The 24,370-nt window shown below is 39.0% G+C and overlaps 2 protein-coding genes across 14 annotated transcripts in view; one reads left to right on the forward strand and one right to left on the reverse strand.

Annotated features, from left to right (window-relative positions):
* The window catches only part of OSMR (oncostatin M receptor), a 95,243-nt gene extending 77,501 nt beyond the window's left edge, over positions 1 to 17,742 (forward strand). For 6 of the 9 annotated variants that reach the window (XM_030926794.1, XM_030926795.1, XM_030926796.1 and 3 more), the window contains 8 exons: positions 786 to 1,008; positions 3,568 to 3,738; positions 5,118 to 5,222; positions 6,403 to 6,576; positions 7,177 to 7,344; positions 13,908 to 13,989; positions 14,487 to 14,559; positions 14,896 to 15,904. In XM_030926794.1, coding sequence (XP_030782654.1) covers positions 786 to 1,008; positions 3,568 to 3,738; positions 5,118 to 5,222; positions 6,403 to 6,576; positions 7,177 to 7,344; positions 13,908 to 13,989; positions 14,487 to 14,559; positions 14,896 to 15,471 — 1,572 coding nt within the window. In that variant the 3' untranslated portion in view covers positions 15,472 to 15,904. Of the gene's footprint in view, positions 1 to 785; positions 1,009 to 3,567; positions 3,739 to 5,117; positions 5,223 to 6,402; positions 6,577 to 7,176; positions 7,345 to 13,907; positions 13,990 to 14,486; positions 14,560 to 14,895 lie in introns of all 9 variants that reach the window. The other 3 variants (XM_010367657.2, XM_030926797.1, XM_010367658.2) reach the window with 1 other exon arrangement.
* A 1,804-nt stretch (positions 17,743 to 19,546) lies between these two features.
* RICTOR (RPTOR independent companion of MTOR complex 2) overlaps positions 19,547 to 24,370 on the reverse strand; it is a 130,566-nt gene continuing 125,742 nt past the window's right edge. For 4 of the 5 annotated variants that reach the window (XM_030926793.1, XM_030926792.1, XM_030926789.1 and 1 more), the window contains one exon: positions 19,547 to 24,002. In XM_030926793.1, coding sequence (XP_030782653.1) covers positions 23,928 to 24,002 — 75 coding nt within the window. In that variant the 3' untranslated portion in view covers positions 19,547 to 23,927. The remainder of the gene's footprint in view (positions 24,003 to 24,370) is intronic. The other variant, XM_030926790.1, reaches the window with a different exon arrangement.

A 24,370-nucleotide genomic window follows, 5' to 3' on the forward strand; every position in this document is an offset into this window, starting at 1 on the left:
GGTTTGTATTCTGAACTCTGTGATGCGTCAATTTCACACCGAAACATGGTGATACTGGGAGAGTTGACTCTGGTCTCAACCTACCCCACTTTTGTTTTTCACCTTTAGTTTGGCACACTCTGCAAGAATCTCTCTGCACAGACATGTGGGCATGCCAGTCTGCATGTCTGGGTTCTGTCCACACCCCAAGCAGATAGCCACTCCCAGCCCACTCTCAGATCTGGTGGTACACATGCCAGGGGAGAGGAGGCCTGAGGAACAGACCCCGAAACGGCTTGGGACTGTGTGAGCAAGAATGTCTCTGCAAACTGAGCCTTCCAGAGGAGAACTCTGGGTATGGAGAGCAGCTCATCCCTGTACAGCTGCATGGGGACAATACAGCTGGAGGTGGAATGAGGCCAGTACCCAGGCTCCTCCTGCAGGGTCCCAGGGTGGTGCTGTTTGTTCTCATTGCTTTTCTGCCCTTGACTACCCCTCACATTCTTTTTTCCACCAGGTTAAAGAGTCTATTCCTTGTGATTCTGATCTGAGCCCTCTTCTCAGGACACATAATGCTCTTGAGGCTTTTATCTCCAAATGATCCTCTTCTCTATTCACCTTCAGTTAGATTTGAATGTCTGATTTCAGACTTGATTGAGAGAGTTATTTTCTCTATTAAGCTGTTTGAATTTTCTGGTGGGTGTGCATATATAAAGGAGTTGAGGGACAGAAAAGATGAAAAAGGAGTTGTACAAATTCCTTTCAATTAAAATCCATTTTAAAATGTTTATCAATATTTTTTTCAGCCATTATCAAAACTGCATGCCAATGGAAAGATCCTGTTCTATAATGTAGTTGTAGAAAACCTAGACAAACCGTCCAGGTCAGAGCTCCGTTCCATTCCGGCACCAGCCAACAGCACAAAACTAATCCTCGACAGGTGTTCCTACCAAATCTGCGTCACAGCCAACAACAGTGTGGGCGCTTCTCCTGCTTCTATAATAGTCATCTCTGTGGACCCTGAAAACAGTGAGTTTGTTTTGCGTTTTGTTTTGTTTTTATTCTCCCGGAAAATGTTGATGACATTATTAAATAGTGATGGATACATTGAGAAAACAGTAACTTGGGAAGACAAAATGTCTAGTCACCAAACAGCCATTTTCTTTTGGGCTAAGTGTGTCAACATGTTTCAGTGGGACAGTCCCCTCAGTGTGGGGAGACTTCAGCCATGGCTCAGGATATTTCTGTCCAGGGGATTCTTCAACATACTTGGGAAGTTATCTCAAGTTTATTCAAGTAAATGCAACCCCAACCAACAGTTACCACTGAAAGTTGGAGTTACTATTTATGATCTTTGTGGCTTGTGAAATAGGAATTGCATTTACTATTTTGTAAAAAGGGTTGTCAGTCTTTGCACCTGGAAAGAGCCCATGAATATTTCCAGAGATCATCAGAACTGGCATCAGCTTTCACCAGGGGTTCTGCCAACTTTGTAGAATAAAAGATAATAACTGGCTAATCTCTTGCCTATGAAAGAGCAAACAAGGTGGAATGCCCTTGCCCTACATGCCAAATCAATAGTGATATTAATTTCCTTCTTCGAGAGCCATAAAAAGAGTCAGCCCCACAGTTACACACTATGAGATGATACACACATGGGCATACATAATGCAGTTGGGCAGTGGCATGCTAGGATCATTCATGAACCTTGCAATAATATCATCCTTCGGTTCCTGCTATTAAAATTTCTGGACCCTGCTTATGATGTTATGGTAGGTTCTATGATATTTATTTATTCAAGTTCAGCTTAAATTTGGGTTAAGTGAGTTGGATTAGAGGATGTTGTTGTTTTATTTTTATAAAAGAACTATCCAGTATGTATCACATGAGGAAAATAAATTATATTGTGCCATAGAAGAAAAACTCTAGGAGTTGGTTTAGGAGTTGTTTAGTGTAACCTTTGTTTTCTGAAGAACTATATTAGAGAAAGAAGTTATATTCTGACTTCGTTAGGATCCGAACAGCAAAAGGGGGCATTTCGTTCAGCTTTGGGGAGCTGGTACTGGTCTCTCCTGAGGAAGGCAGAGACCAGTTCAAAGCAACACTGCTGAGAGCAATTATATATTTTGGGGTCGCCTACCATACCCTTCATCCCCATGCCCTGCCTTCAGATGCCTAGACCTCCTTATGTGAGGCTCCAGCTAGCTATCCTTAAGTGCTCCTTGTTTCTACATCATCAGCATGTATAAAGTCACTTATGTACTGTGAGAAAATCAATAAGGTTAAGCTAATTCACACTAGGGTGTGAATGACTGACAAAAAGATTCCCCTACTCTTTGATCTCCCTCCATCTCTGAAAACATATTTTCAATTTAAAGAAGCAGCTTTCTAAGAGTTTCAACCCTGGGTTTGGAGTTAAATTTTACTAAGTATTAATAAGTCAAGTGAAAAATGTCAAGCCTTAATATGTGAGGGGCATTTGTCTGCTTGAGGGAGGAAAGCAGGGAAGCCATGTGGATGGGATCTATAAAGCCCTCATGGGCTTTTACCTTATTCCTAGAACTACACATTCCTTTGGGTGCCCCCAGCTGGATGATATTTTGATGCCCTATAAAAGTGAATCAGTGGTTTTCACACCACTATTCAGTTGTAATTAGGATTGCCAGATAAAATACAGGAGGCCCAGCTAAATGTCAATTACAGACAAACAATAAACCAGTTCTTAGTGTAAGTCTGTGGAAAGAGGAGAAATTCTCATGCCTCAAGGATAAGGTATATCCCTGTTGGAACTCAGTAGAACTGGTAGTCCCCTGAGGCCATGTTACCCTTTTTCCAGTTGTCAGACATCAGGAAACCTACTTTAACATATAAAATCTATCGAGATGGCAGCATTAGTCATAAACTGTGTGCATATCCTTATATAACCCAACTTTTTATATACCTGAATCTTTTCTTCTTTTTTGTCTTCTACTCAATTCCTACCCGTAACACATCTCAGAAGCAGTATTTAGTTTAGGAGCAACTGATATTATTGTGGGAGAATTAACCTGCATTAGTTATTCATTCAACAGGTAATTTTTGAAGCAGATCCAGTACCCAATACCAGATTCTAGATCAAGGGTCAACAAATTTTGTGGTAAAGGGGCAGATGGCAAACATTTTTGCAGGTCATATAGTCTCCATTACATATTTTATTATATGCCTTCTTTTTTGGTTTATTGGTATTTTTACAACTCTTAAAATGTCTTAGAACCATTCTTAGCTCAGGGTCATATGAAAACAGCCCTCAGAGGCTGGAATCATCCTGGTGGTAGTTTGCTGGCCCCTGTCCTAGGTGCTGAAGTCTGGTTGGACTTCAGAAGGCCAACATGATGGGCATCTGAAGGGCAGGTGTGAATATTTGCTGGGAAGTAAGAGGCAGGAACTCACCCATGAAAACATCCCCCACCCAAGCACCTGTAACTATTGAAGTGGAGGTCTGTTACCTGCTAGATACCATGCATGTATGTATCTACTTTCTACCTTACATACTTAAAACAATTTACAGTTAATTAAATCTGGAGCATTGCTCTATTTGTTTATATACAGAAGAGGTTGAGGAAGAAAGAATTGCAGGCACAGATGGTAGATTCTCTCTGTCTTGGAAACCCCAGCCTGGAGATATTATAGGCTATGTTGTGGACTGGTGTGACCATCCCCAGGATGTGCTCCAGTGGAAGAATGTAGGTCCCAATACCACAAGCACAGTCATTAGTACAGGTAAGAAGAACCTTCCATATCATTGCATTGCTATATTCACCTTGAAGCAAGTTCAAGTGGGATTTCTGGACTACTTCACAGACTTTGACTGTGCTAAGCCAATAATTTTGAAATGACAAATCCAGCATGGGTGTTAGGAGTTCAGATGTTACAAGAATATGTTTTAAAACTCAACCTTTAAATCTCCTTTTGCAGAGAGCATCTGCACATGAGATGGGAACTGATTTTCATGATTTTCATAAACTTGTTTCTCTAAATTAGTGCAAAGTCTCCAATGGCAGAGGGACATTGTAACAGTTGTCCAGAGAGCTTTTACAAAAGCAGAGAATTGCATGGATTTGGAAGATGTTTAGGACATATAGGTGATGAGAATCGATCATCAACCTTCAGTTTCAATAGAACATGTAGAACTTGTTCTCTTACCTCCCACGTTGGATTTGTAATATGAAGATTTGCTAATTTAGCAGACACAAGAGTGCGCGTTTGTGTGGCTTGAGCTGGAGGGGTGGGTGGCGCCATCTGCTGGGCTCAGAAAAAGGTGTGGGAAATATCCCTGTTCAGAGAATGATCAAGGCTTCGCCAATTTCAGTGGTGTGGTGGATTCTGGAAGGAGATTGCAGAGGTATAGGTGTAATGGGGAAATGAGGAAGTGGAAGCAAAGCTTTCAAGACTATTGGCTTTAATGGGAAGAGGGAAGACAAATAACCAGAGGGGGATTTGGAGTCAAAGAAGGGCTTGAATGGTTTTCTGTGTCTGGTCTGATTCTGCACCCAGTTGTGTGCACATGGATACAGGCATGTTTGAGAACTCTTGCTTCAAAGAACACTGCAGAGGCTAGTCCCTGCAGGCTTTGCTGGAGACAAGACAATGGGGCCAGGTGTTTGCAGCATGGAGGACTCCAAGGCTTCATGGAAGGAGGGAATATGGTGGGGATAAAATGCAAAATTCCTGAAAGGCAATTATTAGGGGAACACAAATTTATTTTTCATTCTTTTGTCGGTGGGGAGGGGGAAGGGTTGGAAGACAGACTGTCGCTCTGTTACCCAGGCTGGAGTGCAGTGGCTTGATCTCAGCTCACTGCAACCTCTGCCTCTTGAGTTCAAGTGATTCTCCTGCCTCAGCCTCTCCAGTAGCTGGGATTACAGGTGCCCACCATTACATCTGGCTAATAATTTTTCTGTTTTTAGTAGAGATAGGGTTTCACCATGTTGACCAGGCTGGTCTCCAACTCCTGGCCTCAAGTGATCTGCCTGCCTCAGCCTCTCAAAGTGCTGAGATTACAGGTGTGAGCCACTGTGCCACGCCTTTTCATCGTTTTTCTTTTCAGAATTAGGAAATGTCATTCTGTTATTAAAAATCTGTTGACTTTTCTTCCCTAGATGCTTTTAGGCCAGGAGTTCGATATGACTTCAGAATCTATGGGTTATCTACAAAAAGGATTGCTTGTTTATTAGAGAAAAAAACAGGATACTCTCAGGAACTTGGTAAGTTTAAAGCATTTCATGTGCCCCATGTGCAGACTTGTTCAGAACAATTCATAGATTCCTAGCTTTGGGTTTAGGAAGATGTTGACATCATACCCGCTTTTTGATATCCCATTTATTCTAGCTATTGGGTTTTTAAAATTATTTTTTAATCATACAAGCATAAAACATTTTCATTAATTCTCTTTGCTAAGTCTCTCTTTCTTCCTTTGTTCAGTTTCTTATACCCTATGTGAATAATCATTGTTTTAGCTAATCTTTGTCCAAATCCATAATAATGGTTTGTAAATGATGTCTTAAAGATAGGATGCTGGAATCAAAGGGTTTCAACTTTTAAAATATTTTTTTCATTTCTTTCATAATTTTTAAGACTTTACATACATGTTGTGAAGTCACCCCCTAGAAATGTCACCACTGTCCCACCAGCAGTGGAGGGGATTTTTGATCCTCCCATGGGGTTGTTTATTCTCCTTCTTCAGGTGGGTGCTTAATTGTTCACACAAATCAGACCAGTTCTCAGGGGTTCTTCCTTTAGCAGGAGTGGATCCACAGTTTACAGTTGGCTCAGAGTGGGCAGGAGGTGTGTGACCTCGTGTGCACAGTCCAAGTGTGCATAAGCGTGTGTGGGAAGACAGCCTCAGCAAAGCCTTCAAAGTAAACATTCTTGGATTGTTTTTCAGTGACACTTGGATAACTGGGCACTGCCACAACCTGGGAACTAGATCTAGTTCATCAAATCGCCCCACTTGCCTCTTTGAACATAATCCTTCCACTTTCACTTCCTCCCTTCTTCCTCACTTTAGTAGGTTCTGTGGTTGAGTCTTTTTTCAAACACTGTTTCGAATTTAAGAACAGAATTAAGTCTCTTTTTTTTTTAGACTTTAGTTTCTTTCTTTCTTTTTTTTTTTTGGCTATGTGAGCTTGTGCAAGTTATTTAGTCTCTGCGTGTCCATTCTTCATCTGTGAAAGGCAAGACTTGAACAAGATTGCTCAACTCCTTCACAGCTCGCATAAACTATGTCAAGGTACAAATCCTCTAGAGAAACAGATAAAACTCCTTAACTCGGCATAAGCTCTTACAACCTCTGGAGCTGGCTATGGTTCTTCTATTAGTTGACATGAATATTCTGAGACTGTTTCCAAATCATGACTTTTCTCTTATCCCAACTTCTTTTCCTAGCTCCTTCAGACAACCCTCACGTGCTGGTAGATATGTTGACATCCCACTCCTTCACTCTGAGTTGGAAAGATTACTCTACTGAATCTCAGCCTGGTTTTATACAAGGGTACCATGTCTATCTGAAATCCAAGGCAAGGCAGTGCCACCCACGATTTCAAAAGGCAGTTCTTTCAGGTGACGTCTATTTTTAATTTATTTATTCTTTCAAGATCTCATTATTTGAAATCATTGAAAATAATGGCTGCCATCTTAGAGTGTGGCCAGGCTGAATTCCCTTCTTGCATGACTTTATACTGAAAAGGTGTTCTTAAGCAAATTAGTAGGGTGAGCAAGATGGTGGGGGTGGGGCAGCGTTTTAACTTACTTAAAAAACAATATGAACTGGTATTTTTAGAAGCATCTGAAGCACCACCAGCTCCTTAAGAAAACCTGCTCTTTATGAAACTTTCCTCTTTTTTTTCACTTTATTGAGCATTGTTCCAATTTATTTTTAAGCCCCTTGCAAACTCTTACTGTTTCTTGCAGATTTGTATGCTTTGGTTGGATCACTAGTACCCTGTGTTCAGTGGATTTTTTGCTTTTTGTGCCATCTCCTGAACATTTTACCTGGTGTGCCCATGGTGATGAAATTATGATTTGATTTTTGTTTGGTTTAAACATATTGATGGTGCTGAGTTAACAAGAGTATTAGTGTCCAACTCTCTCACAAGATGTTTACCACACTTTTAATACAATATTTCTTTCCTTGAAAAAATAAACATTTAAAAATCACAGATGGTTCAGAATGTTGCAAATACAAAATTGACAACCCAGAAGAAAAGGCATTGATTGTGGACAACCTAAAGCCAGAATCCTCCTATGAGTTTTTCGTCACTCCATTCACTAGTGCTGGCGAGGGCCCCAATGCTACGTTCACGAAGGTCACGACTCCGGATGAACACTGTGAGTTTTCCCAGATCAAAGTTCTTCTCTTAGGAGTTTCTGGGAAACTAACAAATTACAGAAGTGTTGACTTAGGCTTTGTCTAGATCAGGAATTTTCAAACCTTTCTTCTCTCCATCACACCTCCCTCTTTCTCTCGATGAAACCCTTTGTGTCACAAAAAAGAGTTGCACAGACTCTCACTATATAAAATAGATACAAATGGAGGTAATCTGTCTGATTAAGGCCTAAAATCTTCCCTCTGCCTCCGGGGACAATTCTCTGGAACTCAGTCTCACAATCCTGTATGTTTGAAAATCACAGATAGCATATTTTAGTGTTGACATCAGAAGAGCCACAAGGCTTCTGTCTAGAGAAGAGTGGCGCTGGTTTTCTCAGCAGAATTGTTCTCTGCAGCTAGCTTTCCTCTGGATTGTTTCCCTCAGCAGCAAACAAATTGCTTCTTGACTCTGCTAGGGCCTCCAGGGGTACAGTGGGGTGGGAATTGGGCAGGGGCATGGAGTACTTACCCAAAAACTCCCTGTTTGCATATTTGGATGGGAAATGGTGAGGTGGAGAGAGAGAGAGATCTTTTCAAAAATATATTTGGCTTGAAAGATGGAGAAGTAAGAGGGAAGGGAAAAAAACAGTAAGAACTGGTTGATGGAAAAATTTATTCTCATGGCGAACACTGACTACCAATAAACAGGAATGTGGTGAGAGAAAATAGAGGCTGATGGAAGAAAGAGGAGAAAAGAGTATCTTCAATGAGGGGATCATAGAAGGTCCTGGAAGGCACCTATGTAAAAAAGCAAATAGATTCAAAAGGCTTGCCTGAAGTTACCAACTTTCCTTAGTGCAGGGTGCCCTCACCGAAGCTGCAGCTGTAGAGATGGGCACGTCCTGTTGGACTGCTGACCCTGGAGTGTCCTGACTGGTGATTCAGATACACGTGGCTGCAGTGGCAGTGTATTAGTCCATTCTCACACTACTACAAAGAACTACCTGAAAGTGGGTAATTTATAAAGGAAAGAGGTTTAATTGACTCACAGTTCCACATGGCTGGGAAGGCCTCAGGAAATTTACAATCATGGCAGAAGGGAAAGCAAACACGTCCTTCTTAACATGGCAGAAGGAGAGAGAAGTGCCGAGCAAAGGAGAAAAGCCACTTACAAAACCATCACATCTTGTGAGAACTCACTCACTATCATGAGAACAGCATCGGGGTAACCGCCCCCATGATTCAATTACATCCCACCGGAACGGTCCCAGGACACATGGGGATTATAGGAGCTAAAATATAAGATGAGATTTTGGTGGGGACACTTCCAAACCATATCTTTCCACTCCTGACCCCTTCCAAATCTCATGCCCTCATATTTCAAAACACAAGTATGCCTTTTCAACAGTCTTTGAAGGCCTTTCCAAGGTCTTAGCTCATTCCAGCATTAACCCAAAAGACCAAGTCGAAAGTCTAATTTGAGACAAGGCAAGTCCCTTCCACCTATGAGCCTGTAAAATTAAAAGCAAGTTAGTTGTTTCCTAGATACAATGGGAGTACATGCATTGGGTACATACACCCATTCTAAATGGGAGAAATTGGCCAAAACAAAGGAACTGCAGGTCCCATGCAAGTTTGAATTCCAATAGGGCAGTCATTAAACCTTAAAGTTCCAAAATGATCTCCTTTGACTCCATGTCTCACATTCAGGTCATGCTGATGCAAGAGATAGGCTCCTGTGGTCTTGGGCAGTTCCACCCCTGTGGCTTTGCAGGGTACAGACTCCTTCCGGCTGCTTTCATGGGCTGGCATTGAGTTTCTTGGCTTTTCTAGGCACATGGTGCAAGCTGTTGGTGGATCTACCAGTCTGGGGTCTGGAGGATGAAGGCCCTCTTTTCACAGCTTCACTAGGCAGTGCCCCAGTGCAGACTCTCTGCGGGGGCTCCAGCGCCATATTTCCCTTCCACACTGCCATAGCCGAGGTTCTCCATGAGGGCTCTGCCCCTGCAGCCAACTTCTGCTTGGACATGCAGGCATTTCCTTATGTCCTCTGAAATCTAGGTAGAGGTTCCCAAACCTCAATTCTTGACTTCTGTGCACCCACAGACTTAACATCACATGGAAGCTGCCAAGCCTTGGTGCTTGCACCCTCTGAAGCAATGACCTCTTTTAGCCACAGCTGGAGCTGAGTTAGCTGGGATGTAGGGTACCATGTCCTGAGGCTGCACAGAGCAGGGGTCCCTGAGCCTAGCCCAGGAAACCATTTTTCCCTGCTAGGCTTCTGTGCCTGTGATGGGAGGGGTGAAGACCTCTGACATGGCCTAGAGACATTTTCTCCATTGCCTTAATGATTAACATTTGGCATCTTGTTCAGATACGTGTGGCTGTATATATGCATTATTTATGAATATTTCTGCAGCTGGCTTGAATTTCTCTTCAAAAAATGGGTTTTTCTTTAGTATTGCATTATCAGGCTGCAAATTTTCTAAACTTTTTTGCTCTGCTTCCTCTTGAATGTTGTGCTGCATAGAAATTTCTTCTGCTGATACCCTAAATCATCTGTCTCAAGTTCAACGTTCCACAGAGCTCTAGGGCAGGGGCAAAATGCCACCAGTCTCTTTGCTAAAGCATAACAAGAATCACCTTTGCTCCAGTTCCTAACAAGTTCCTCATCTCCTTCTGAGCCTGGACTTCCACCTCAGCCTGGACTTCATTGTCCTTATCATTATCAGCATTTTGGTCATATCCATTCAACAAGCCTCTAAGAAGTTTAAAACTTTCCAACATCTTCCTGTCTTCTGATCCCTCCAAGTCTCTAAGAAGTTCCAAACTTTCCCACATCATCCTCTCTTCTTCTGAGCCCTCCAAACTGTTCCAGTCTCTGCCTGATACCCAGTTCCAAAGTCGCTTCTACATATTCAGGTATCCTTATAAGCAGCACCCCACTCCCTCAGTACCAATTTACTGCATCAGTCCATTCTCCACTGCCTTAAAGAACTGCCCGAGACTGGGTAATTTATAAAGGAAAGAGGTTTTAGTGGCTCACGGTTCTACATGACTGAGGAAGCCTCAGGAAACTTATAATTATGGCAGAAGGGGAAGCAAACACATCCTTCTTCACATGGCAGCAGGAGAGAGAAGTGCCGAGCAAAGGGGGAAAAGCCCCTTAGAAAACCATCAGATCTTGTGAGAACTCACTCACTATCACAAGAACAGCAGCATGGGGTAGCCACCCCCATGATTCAATTACCTCCCACCAGGTCCCTCCCATGACACGTGGGGATTATGGGAGCTACAATTCAAGATGAAATTTGGGTGGGGACACAGCCAAACAGTATCAGACAGGTTGTGGTGCTGACTGCATGTTGACTACTACACTGAAACATGTCCCTAGGTCTCCAAGCCAAAATCTAGAACCCCTTATCTGATTAAGATGTGTCAATGATTTATATTACTTGAGCACTCTTGGCATTTTGGAGTTAATTTTAAATTTATTTTCAGGTTAGTTTTATTCTACCTTTGTAATTTACTTGGTTGGTATACACATGCGCGCGCACACACACACACACACACACACACACACACACACTTTTCTAAGTTTTATTCATCTCCCTTATGTTAAACTTCATTAGCCCTGGCTTGGTTTGTGACTACTGATTATATTATTATTTGAAATAAAATATTTGAAATAGAAAGTAGAAAATATTTCAAACATTTTTCTACTTTCCTGAGATTTTACTTTTTTAAAAAAATAGGTAGAATGTTATGTGACTAGCATCCAATTAACTGTACCTCAGATCTTGTTAGATGGGAATACAAAATACCTGTATCTACTGCAATGAGGCTAGAATGATTAAACAGCAAAAACAAACAAACAAAAAATAGAAATGCAAAAAATTAATGTAATACTGAGATTGCAAAGTAGTGAATAAATGTTTATTCTGTTAGTATTTTTCAAAATAATCCTTTCTCTTTGTAAATTGGTTTGTTAACTTTTTCTCTGATCAGGAGACTAGGTTATTAAATAGAGATAATGAGGCACAGAGAGGGTAAGCAGTTCGTTTAAACATACAGGGTGTCCAAACCAGCTGTAATTTGTGTTTTATATTTGGACATTTGGCACTACATTTCCTTCTGAATTTAATAGGCATTACTAAATCATTTTTAAATCCTGAGTGTGGAAGTAGATTATGTTCCGAAAGTTTGTGTTTAAAATTAGCTTGAAAATAGCTGAAATGTAAAAGATGAAAAATACCAAGTGTTGATGAGGATGTAGAAAAACTAGAACTCCCATACCTTGCTGATGGGAGTAAATTGGTACAAGCAGTTTTGGAAAATTCCTTGGTAGTATCTTCTAAAATGAGTATATATATACCTTAGACATGAGAACCTTCATTCCTAGGTATATATGCCAAAATGCCTACATAAACCCTAAAGAAATACCTAAAGACGCATACTAGTACAGTGATTGTGAACAGAAAATAAAATTCACTATGCAAAGGAAAAAAATATGCTGAAAGCTGGTTCATGCAAGAAGCTGCCTTTCCTTTTGCTTCTAAGCAGATAGGTACAGTAAAAGGTTAAATATCTCCACAGGTAGCTACTCTGTGTGTTTGCCTTATCTTACCTTAGCCTCTCCTGGGAGATGAATACATAATTAACTATTCTTCTGTCTCCTCCTTTTCTCTTGTGACATGTGGATAATCATACCCTCCCTCCTCCAGCCCACTTTTCCTCCAGCTCTTTCTCATTCCAGCCCACTTTTCCCCTTTAAACTGAAGCCCTCAGCGTTATTGAAGCCCTCAACATTATCTTTGGAGGAAGGCACAGACTACATAATGTTTCTGTGATTCTGTTTATTTCTTCCAGTCATGTCCTTCACCTTGGCAAAAGAAACTTCTAAATTGATGGAGACCTGTCTCAGATACTTTTTGGTTTACATCATCGAAAGTACTGTTCTTGAGGGCAAAGTTTACCATAGTAAGATTCATAAAGAGAGTTTCCTTCCCCTTTTCTGGGGTCAGGGTTAATTTTAGGTCAGTTGTTTTGGCCCTCTCTTACCTTTCTGGGTCCTTTTCTCTAGAACCCTGTGTTGCCTCATAGCATGGGCTTGTGCATCTACCCAGGGCCACGTTTCTTTACAAAACTCCAACATTATCTGCCACACCACTGTCCCCAAATCAAGCCCCATTTCTTCCAGGACAGCTAGGTGTGGGGTGGAGCATGGGGAGGGCAGAGGCAGGCAAATGGATTGAACAGAATCATATGTTCAATAACTTAACCCCCTAGACCCTCCCTGAGCAATTTACATTTGTGAAAAGGGTTGTTTACCAACCCAGCTGAATTATTATTTGGTGGAAATTGCAAGCAATGGGAACAGGAAGATGGTGTCAGTCTAATAAGAGAGAGAAACTCTCTAAAAGAAAAGACGTTTATTTGGGACTGAGAATTTCAATGGAAATACTTACTGCCAAAATAAACTATAGTAAACTATGTGCATATTCAGGGAGGTAAAGGAAGACAAAAGTTTTTAAAGGAAAAAAAAATGAGGAGGATTATATAATTGCTTTGAAATAATTATCCTTGACTACAAAGATTAATAACAAGGGTGATGCCAGTTCAAGGCTTAATGGGAAGATGTCCTTGCAGAAGCATTTTGTGTGTGTGTGTGTAGGGTTGTGATGGCCTTTGTGCAAGGTTGTGGTTTTCGTAGTGTTTTTTGTTATCTGCATGGCCTTCCCAGCTCTGTTTGTCAGGGTTTCCTACCATTAGTGATTCAATTTTTATTCTAACAGATTTCACAATGGTCATTTGAAATAAATGAAGCACCAGTTGACATATTGGAGAAATAAACGTACTCATTTCCCCAGATTAAGACATATTTAAGTAATCTGAGACTAACTAGAAGGAGTGCACTAGTCATTTTTTGATGTGTAACAAACACCCTCAAAAGCTCCGTGGCATACAAGAACAAATATTTCTTTTTATGCTCGTGGGTTTACAGGTCAGCTGAGACTTGGCCGATCTAGGCTGGGGTAAGCTGGACTCCAAGCTTCAGTTATGTTCAGGTTTGTTTCACGCATCTTCATTCTAGGGCTAAGGCTGAAGTCGCAGCAGCTACCTGGGGCACACACTTCTCATGGTGAGGAACACAAGAGGGCAAGCCAATGTGTACATGCACATTTAAAACACTTAGTTACATTACAATTACCAACAGCCCACTGGCCAAGCCAGTGCACATGGCTGAGCCCAAGTCAAGGGGCAGGAAAGTTTTCACCTACTATGAAGTTTTGGCAGGAGTGGAAAAGCATAATTTTAATACAGCAAGTCATGATGCAATCTATCAGAAGAGGTAACAAATTTGAGTCACACACTGTTGATGGCAAATGGCTTCCTGTGTTGGTTGGCTAGTTGGTTGGTTGGCTTTTCCCCTGAAGTCAGGCAGAACTCATATTACAACTTGCACACATAATTTGAGAAATAATAAACATGTAAAATTACTCTCAATCATAAACTTAATTTTATTCCTTTGAGGAAGGGAAAAGTACTTATTAAAAATGCCCCTTTGTTTTTCCTTGTTCAGCCTCGATGTTGATTCATATCCTACTGCCCATGGTTTTCTGCGTCTTGCTCATCATGATCGTGTGCTACTTGAAAAGTCAGTGGTAAGTGTGTGAGGAAGGTTTTATCCAAGAAGAAGGTAAGAGAAAAATCTGGAAAGAGATTTAGTAAGATAGAAATGACATTGAATAATACGAAACAACGTACAGAAAATGAAAAGGGCAAAAGAGGCTGGGGTGAGAATATGTACTTTATTTCACAATTTTGCTCTCCAGGTGACTATATGAGGAAACTAATCACCATTTAACATAGGCCACAGAATTTTTTCAACAGCAATAGCTAATATTTATATCTTACTTACTATATGTTTGGCAGTGTTCTAAGTGCTTTATCAATTCATTTAATCCTCATGAGGACACTATAAGTACCATAATTATCTCCATTTAGCCAATAAGAAATTAAAGCATGGAAGAACCAAGTAACTTGCTTATTAAGTTACAATGCAAGGATTAGAAGCCAGGAATCTGACTCCAGAGTTCTTGCTCTTAACTAGTCCACTGTACTGTAAAATTCAGTCTCATTTTCCTTTTTTTTTTTCTAGGATCAAGGAGACGTGTTATCCTGACATCCCTGACCCTTACAAGAGCAGCATCCTGTCGTTAATAAAATTCAAGGTAAATGTTGGCAAGTTGTATGTATATCATACATCTATTAAGGACTAACCCAGAGTGGGGGCTGTCAGAATCCTACTTTCCTAGAGCTCCTCAGGAAAATATAGCACAGTAAAAGCCACCTTTGTACTCATAGCCATGAAATAGGTGATTGGAGCTTTGATTTCTTCTGTCAGGGGACATCTTTTGGTTTTCAACTTCACCTCCAGGTTACTTGTGACCAGGAAGAAACATAAACAACATTGAAGCTCTAAGTGTATTTCACATGCTTAATATACTTTGATGCATGTATGCATGCACACAAATGTCTATATTTACATATTTTTGTTTCCTTTCTAGGAGAACCCTCACCTAACAATAATGAATGTCAGTGACTGTATCCCAGATGCTATTGAAGTTGTAAGCAAGCCAGAAGGGACAAAGATACAGATCCTAGGCACTAGGAAGTCACTCACAGAAACTGAGTTGACTAAGCCTAACTACCTTTATCTCCTTCCAACAGAAAAGAATCACTCTGGCCCTGGCCCCTGCATCTGTTTTGAGAACTTTACCTATAACCAGGCAGCTTCTGACTCTGGCTTTTGTGGCCATGTTCCAGTATCCCCCAAAGCCCCACCAAGTATGCTGGGACTAATGACCTCACCTGAAAATGTACTAAAGGCACTAGAAAAAAACTACATGAACTCCCTGGGAGAAGTCCCAGCTGGAGAAACAAGTTTGAATTATGTGTCCCAGTTGGCTTCACCCATGTCTGGAGACAAGGACAGTCTCCCAACAAACCCAGTGGAGCCACCACACTGTTCAGAGTATAAAATGCAAATGGCAGTCCCCCTGCGTCTTGCCCTGCCTCGCCCGACCGAGAATAGCAGCCTTTCCTCAATTACCCTTTTAGATCCAGGTGAACACTACCGCTAACCAGCATGCCGATTTCATACCTTATGCTACACAGAAATTAAGAAGAGCAGAGCTGGCACCCTCTCATCACCAGTGGCCTTGGTCCTTAATCCCAGTATGATTTGCAGGTCTGGTTTATGTAAGACCACTACAATCTGGCTAGGTTAAAGGCCAGAAGCTATGGAACTTAACACTCTCCATTGGAGCAGGCTTGCCCTAGAAATGGCAGGATCATGGGAGCATGCTTACCTTGCTCCTGTTTGTTCCAGGCTCACCTTTAGAACAGGAGACTTGAGCTTGACACAAGGATATGCATTAACCACTCTACAGACTCCCACTCAGTACTGTACAGGGTGGCTGTGGTCCTAGAAGTTCATTTTTTACTGAGGAAATATTTCCATTAAAAGCAATTATTAGATTGAAGGCTTTAATAAAGGCCACAAGAGACTTACTACTACAGCATAAATTGTCAATGTAAATTTACTGAGCGTATTGAATGGAAAAACTCAGGTGTCTCAGGCCAGGACAGATTTTAGACTTACCTTGAAGGGATGAGAATCTATATAGTTCACGGACACAGTAAAATTAACTCTGTGGGTGGGGCGGGGGGCATAGATCTAATCTAATATGTAAAATGTGTGATCAATCAACAAGATTTCCACAATTCTTCTGTCAAGCTTACTACAGTGAAAGAATGGGATTGGCAAGTAACTTCTGACTTACTGTCAGTTGTACTTCTGCTCCATAGACATCAGTATTCTACCATAATTTTTGATGACTACCTCAGAATATAAAAAGGAAAGTATATCACGTAATTCCATTCAGTGTTTGGTTCCTTTCCTTTCAAGAACTGGATATAAAAGGCCTGTTTTCACTTGGCATCCTTTGGACTCTGCACTATGTTGTCTGGGCCAAGAGAACTCTGTCACATTTATATTCATATTATGCTAAAATGGTAAAATGAAACCCATTGTTGGACATAATTTAGATAAAACTAAAAAGTTCTATGGAGTGGGAAATTCCATGTTGGCTTTGGAGCAACTTTGTCTCCTCTGAACCAATATATTCCAAACTAATTTATGCAAAGCACCTGGTACACAACTGGTATTTTAGTACATGTTGGTTCTCTTGGTGCAATCTCAGCTCACTGCAGCTTCCGCCTCCCGGATTCAAACAGTTCTCCTGCCCAGCCTCTGGAGCACCTAGGACTCCAGGTGCATGCTACCACACCTGGCTAGTTTTTATATTTTTAGTAGAGCCAAGGTTTTACCATGTTGGCCAGGCTGGCCTCGAACTCCTGACCTCAGGTGATCCACCTGCCTCAGCTTCCCCAAGTGCTGGGATTACAGGTGTGAGCCATGCCCAGCCTATTTGTCACATTACTGGTCACATTTATTTTTTATTTTTTGAGATGGAATTTTGCTTTTGTTGCCCAGGCTGGAGTGCAATAGTGCAACCTTGGCTTACTGCAACCTCAGCCTCCCAGGTTCAAGCAGTTCTCCTGCCTCAGCCTCCCAAGTAGCTCTGATTACAGGCATGCACCACCACACCCAGCTAATTTTGTATCTTTAGTAGAGATGGGGTTTCACCATGTTGGTCAGGCTGGTCTGGAACTCCTGACCTCAGGTGATCCGCCCACCTCAGCCTCCCAAAGTGCTGGGATTACAGGCTTGAGCCACTGCGCCTAGCCGTCACATTTCCAAACAAGCACAAAAGGGGTTCCTTTTTGTCTTCCTGCCTGCCCTCAGCATGGTAGAAATGGCTCTGCCTATGCTTATGCCTCTGGTGCCCAGTGCCTTGCACTGTGCCATTGAACACTATGAAGAGAAACAAGTAGCCACACCTCAAAATAATGTGGCTGTCAACTGACCTAAATAAACCTACACAAACCAGTACTTGCCTTTTGCTGGAAACATTGATTATGTGCTCCTCATGTAGTAGAAAGTGGTATCCTGATTAGTCTAACAGTTGTGTTAGACTTTAGGGCCAGTATTGTCAGCATTTATTTATGTACTTTTGTTATGATGGGATTACATTTTTCATTTGAAACTTGTTCACAAAAATGTCAATGACATTCGTGACTGATTTGTACATATTTTTCATACAGTTTTGTTTAAAAAATAATTCACGCAAAACGAAGTCATTCTTAATATTGAAATAAATCTTAATTAAAATATTTCATCATCACATTGTTTTACCAACCTCAATGAAATGAAAATCTAGTAATTAGTTTAGATGATACATCACCTCATGAACTTACTAAATAAAAATGTAAATTCCTGGGTGTGACTACAAACCTCTTAATCAGAATCTTTGGGGCATGGACCTGGAATCTATTTTTCATCAGTTCCCAGGCATTCATCTACACACTAAACTTTGAGAATCACTGGCCTAAATCAAATGAAGTCTTTCTGAAATACAACAACATGCCAATAGGAAATGCTGGGCTATGTAACGTTTGTCTTCATAATATCACTATGACCTATAGTCTTGGCTGTAAACATTTCTTCTCCAATGGTCATAACCAAATAAATTCATGTTCAAAACCTTAGTTTTCAATACTATATGCTATCTTAACATGGCTTTAGGAAGTGTTATTCAGAAACTTTGAAATACATATTCATGTGTCAGAAAAATGGAGAATTTCAAGTATACACAAAAGTAGAATAGTTTAATAAACCACTATGTATCATCACCAGTCCCAATGGCCACTACCCATGACTGTTTCAGCTCCATCCATACCTCTGTTCACTTTCGCCTCACATTGTTTTGACGCAAATCATATCATGATTTCATGTAAACATCAGTTCTCTAAATAAGCTCTACTTTTTCTAATATAGTCATAATAATTGTTAAAAATTGCACCTAAAATCACAGTAGTAATTCTTTAAAAATATCAGGATATTTGAGTGGTGGACGGCACTGGCATTAATGGCCTTTAAACCCTGCATCAGCCTGTGCACGGTCCTCACCTGTGTGCGGGGGACCTCAATAATTCAGGATGGGAGTTGGGACCTCTTCACACAACAGTACGACTGCTGAAACGCTTCCTACATTCAAACACCTAACCCAAACTAATTAGGGTCAACCTCGTTACCTACTAGAATGTGTATTGATTAAGAACGTCAAGACTTAATATCTTATTAACACTTCTAAGAGTTCTGTTGAAAGATAAGCTTTCATCTCGAATTTACAAAGCATGTTAAAGCACTCTGCATAAAGAACTTTTAAAACTCTGGAAGAGAGAAACAGAAGAGTTTTCAGAACTTTCAGTTAAAATGTTTACAACACAATAGGTATATTCAATTTGAAAGCATAGTTGTTTTATTCCTCTAAGCATTAAGGGAAGTTTTAGCATATTTTAGTTTCTTAAAATCAATACCGAACTAGTACTGTATTTTTGAGTATTTTATATGCTAAAGTTTTAAAAATGAAACAGTATTTTCTAAGTTCCGCTACATTGGGACTTTATTAAAAGATCAGCGGCATGATGAATTTATAAGTATGCTTTTTAGTTTATTTTGGGGCCAACTACATTTTCAATGACATATACAGTGGAAGACATTGGGAGAAATGATATACAGAAATTTGCCAAACTGTCCAAAACGTTTCTTGAAGTGAAATATATATTTTACCATATTTTATTAACAGACCCTAACTTTGATACTCAACTTTATCCTCCAGAATTCGTAATTTCTGTGGTATTCTCTTCTGCCAGTAGGTAGCTGTAGGTAAGCTTATTCAATCAGGGCAGTTTATGTGTGAGACATCAAATACCTTCCACAGAGATGTCACCATTGTCATACCATCATCACTCATATTGTACATTATTTCCTCAAAAAATTCAGAGCTGTTCTATCTAAAGACTTATTTTCCAAATCCCTATAGATATTTAAAAAACTACAAAGATGTTTAATTACGAAGTGTTTAAGAAGAATATTACTTTAAAATACTGTAACAGCCACTCTACATGTCTGTGGTACCTAAAAGTCACTTTTGCTTGGAGTCACATGTGTCAGCATCAGCATTACAGGACTCAAATCAAGGCCATATGACCACTGATTATTTTAATATTTCAAATAAAACAATGACAAAGTTTAAGAATTTTAAGTACATTTTATTAACAACGTATCCCTTTGATAAGATTATGCTTCAGGAGGCTTTTAATGCCCTTGACATAAACTGTACACATTATACAAAAACAAGAGAATCACAACAAAAAAAATCAAGGTGAGCAAAACCATTTGGGGACAAATCTTATTTAAATTATACACAACTCAATGAAATATTCTTACAGAAAAAATATAAATACTTTTTCTTTCTATGTTACAGTTATACAATATAAATCAGATTTCAATGTCTGTTCAGTGACCTACAAACACCAGAACCTCCAAATATGTAGCAGCGTATTACTAAATAAAAAAGAAGAAAATCATGTGGTTAGAGAGCATTAAGTCTGACACTTTTTTCACAATTCCTTACCACTTTTCAAAACTAATTTACACCATTTGTTTTACAATGCAGCTTTAGGGTTTCTGACAGGCATTTTTGTAACAATTACTTACAAATTTTTTTTCACTCCCCCTCTCTGCCCCAAGACTTTGCATTTTGTGCTAAATCAACCAAGTAGCAAAATTGAAAGGTATGCTTTTTTTGGCATAAATTATATTTTTGAAATTAAATATTCTATAAAGAAAGTGAAACAAAATGTGCAATTTATGCATGCTGTGGTGTAGCTATCCGATATTACATTACAAAAATACTCCAAACAGGAAAAAAGTCCACATTCTGTGAGTCATATAAACCTACTAGGAATGAAAAATACCCTGGAACTTGGAACTAAAAGAAAAAAACAATGCTCCTAGAAAGATTCTCACAGATTTCAGTGTTCTTTGATAAGCACTGCTTTAATTTCACTGGTATGCTTTTACATGAGATTCTCACTGTAATGACACTTTTGAGAGTAAAAGAGTAACAGTGTATTTTGTTAAACATGCAGAGACAATGGAGACTTTTCCTAACTTACGTTTTGGAAAATCTGAAATGTTGGTTCATTCCAAACAGCTCTTCTAATAAAAGTCTCTCAATTTTACCTTTTCTTTTTTCCCATGTTTTAATGGATTGTGAATCTGAGACAAAATTGGAAACATAAGACTAAAGGGGAAAAAATCTTACTTCCAAAGAACATTTCCCAAAGTAGTTTACAAAGTTCATCTCACACAAAATTAGCACCTCACTCTTACCATGCAAAAATAACTGCAGTTATAATTTGAATGACAGACAATTTGGTTTTTATTGCTTAATGATCTGTGCTTTAATGTGGGGATAAAAGGCATCCTCTGAACGGAATGAAATAACATTTTATATAAATAGCAGTAGGAAAATCTAAATAAGCATTGATATCCCACTGTTGAACACTTTGCCGTTGTGATAGATATGCCCTGAAAAACTCAGCTTTAATTATCTCGAGCTCTAGATAAAAGAGCTGAAACCCATTCAAGTTGTCATTTCAAAGGACTTGTACACATTACATTATAATAATGTATTATACTTCCAAAGAGCCTCTTTTAATGTCACTGTCATATAGAATGTCCTTATTCTGCTAACTGTTATTAGAAAAATTTTAATTTGGGAGAACAGACTGTTTCCCCCTCCAATCTACCTAAGAATAAACAGGAAATAAAAGTATAATAAATTTCAGAGCATATTTAATTATGAATACTAAATTTCTAATTTCCTTATTTATCAGTATTTACTTAGTATGTGAGGCTGAAATCTGTTCTTGAAAAAAAGTTCAATTAGAAATAACAATTCACTTTACAATTAGAAATTCACAGTTTACAACCAGCACAACTGCCCAAATTCCTCCAAATTATTCAATAATTACCAATAGTACAAATTTATATGGACTAAGATTAATCCTAAAATCTTTAAAAACTACAGTATTGACATTATTTTGGTATTCTATAGTCTGTAATATCTATTATTTATAGATGATTTTCTCAATTATTTCTATTACTGCTGATATCATTCCTAACCTCTTCTGCTATAATATTTTTAAAGACCTAAGTTAATCACTTGGCACTGCATGTATTTTTCACCATAAAGTCTACTTTTTACAAACAAGTACTCAAAGAAAATGTATTAGACCTGTCAGTGAAATCATGGAGAAACCAAATAGCACTATAAATTTAAGCATAGTTTTTTTTTTTTTTTTTTAGCATACTGATAACCACAAAGCTCTGAGTATCTCCCCAAAGTAAGTGATATAGGCAAATATGATAATGTATACATACATATTTTTCAAAGTAACAATAAGAAAAACCCACAAAACATTCAGGCCAATTCTAACTAAGCCTTATTTCAGGATAGATGACCAAGGTGGGGGTACAGGGATAGTGATGGTGGGGGAGGGGGTGTGTATGTGTGTAAGACAAAAAAAAAATCACTGTTAACTTTTGAGGGATTAAACCACAGATTTTATACTCTATATTAACTGAGGTAGTGTTTAAAACGAATGTCTAAAATATGTTAATCCCATTATGAATAAGATTACTACATTACTTCCTTTGGAGGTTTTAACCACTATTTGGTCTAGTAACTCTGACATTTGGTTCTCTGGAAAGGCAGTTTAGTTATCCAAGACCAAAGACCACGATGACAGGCAACGTTCTTAGAAGTACTGTTGACATTTAAATAAACACTTGGGTTCAGTGATAAAGTATAAAAAAATTATCTTCAATTGGATTTTATGAGAGGAAATCTGAAGAACCACTTTTCAACATAAGCAGCAGCTTACAGCCCTTATCTGCTTTGTTATAATGTAAGTTGCTACACAGTGCACATAAGAACAATTCACTGAAGTGCAGTCAAAGAGGTGTTATGTAGTGAGACGAAATGCTTCATCCCAACTGGAACTTTCAGTGCCAGTAAATAAATTTTTTAAAAAAGTATCTCTGTGAGTTATGTTTTCTAGTTCACAGGGTTCTTTACAGAGATCTCAAAGAACAAGCCCATTACAAAAAGGATCTGCATCATGGGAAAATATTAATGTTGCTGTGACTGTGTCAAAACTGATGTGTAATTGTAATAAAAATGTTATACACAAATGAATTAAAAAAGAATCCTAATCAGTCCAGCTGGATTTTCTATTTCTATGTATATATAGATCTCAAAAAAGATAATCCTTTCATTTACAAGCATTCAAATGATGATGGCCATGCTATTTTTATATACAAATTTGCATATATGTTTAATTCCTGTAAAAATTTCCAAATATCTTTAGACATATACAAATTAAACAAACAAAAACCTTGCCCTCATCAACTTAACTTCACAAATGGAAAAAAGCAACTAATATACTCATAAACCCACCTATCACTGCATTTAGTTTGTGCAAAACAAAAACACTGATATAAAAATTAAGTTACTGCTGCTTTAAAATTTGGTACTTAAGGCTTTTCACTACAATTTTTCTTAATAACAAGCTTTATTAATGATTTTTTTAAAGGAAATATGGCTCTTCTTTCCCCCATGGAATGTGTAAATTGCAAGCAAACTTCTCTTTTCCTCAGGAGATCCAAAGTATTATTTAATGCTTTCCTATCCTTTTAGGTCTAAACTAACAGTGCTTGTTCAAGTTCCTGTTTAAAGCGATGAGATGGAAAGTTGATGAAAGCGGAAGTCCATTGCAAATATATGCACTCTATAAATGGGAAACATTTTTAATTAAAATAAAAAATGATTTTTAAATTTTATTCAAGAACTGTAGTGAAAAACCTTAATTGGTTCATATATCCTGTAATAACACATTGCAACAAAATGAAGAGTTGGAAAACATGAATCTTTATGCAAGTCTAGTAACATAAAAATAACTTATACGTCCCGGGTTGTTGAGGCTCTTCTTTTGCTTTGAGGTTATAAACCTCTGAAGTAGTGTTACAAACATTAAGAAAAATGTGAAAGGGCCAAAGTTCCCTCTCTAATACCAGCAGTTATAGCACACCCCATCGTGGTAACAGGATGCAGCCTTAGAGACACTGATTCCTGCTTTCCACAAATTAGTTAACAAACAAGGCATCTGTATATTTACCCTAAAAATAATTCAGAAATAATTTGTGAAGGGTGCTTCTGCATATCCCATTATTGTTCCACTGTCATTATGTTTTTAAAATGAAAAAAATAGAAAACCTATGTAGGTATTCAGTGCTTGGCTCTTGCATACAATGGTAACTAAAACTCTTAAAACTGCGGTAATGAATCATGAACCCCTCAAAAGGCTCAACAAAGGAGAGAAAGAAGTTGTTTTGGTTAGGAAAGTCAGCAGTTCCAACTGTTCATGTACCAGTAACTGCGGAACAGTGTACAGAAGATACTCCTGTCTTTGCTGCCTAGTCACTTGTATTTTCTGAGGCTTTTAGGAAATCCACAAATATGAATATATATAGTATATATCTATATCCACCATAAATATGAGGTCAGGATTCAGCAGATGTATCAACTATAGGTTGCTTTGGTGGTGTTGCCAACACAGCCTCTGCTTCTTCATGCATCTAGGGAAAAAATGGTGTATCATTAATGACTTTTATAAAAACAGATAATATAACATGTTTATATAAATATATAATTTTTTTTGAGACAGGGTCTTGCTCAGTCTTCCCAGGATGGAGTGCAGTGTTGCCATCTTTGCTCACTGCAACCTCTGACTCCTGGACTCAAATGATCCACCCACCTCAGTCTCCCAAGTAGCTGGGAATACAGGCACATGCCACCACCCTTGGCTAATTTAAAAAAAAAAAAACTGTAGTGACTCAGTCTCACTATGTTGCCCAGGCTGGTCTTGAACTCCTGGGCTCAAGCAATTCTCCCGCATTGACCCCACAAAGTGCTGGAATTATAGGCATGAGTCACCACACCCAAC

Source organism: Rhinopithecus roxellana, chromosome 3 (genome assembly GCF_007565055.1).
Source record: "Rhinopithecus roxellana isolate Shanxi Qingling chromosome 3, ASM756505v1, whole genome shotgun sequence".
Classification (NCBI taxonomy): Eukaryota; Metazoa; Chordata; class Mammalia; order Primates; family Cercopithecidae; genus Rhinopithecus; species Rhinopithecus roxellana.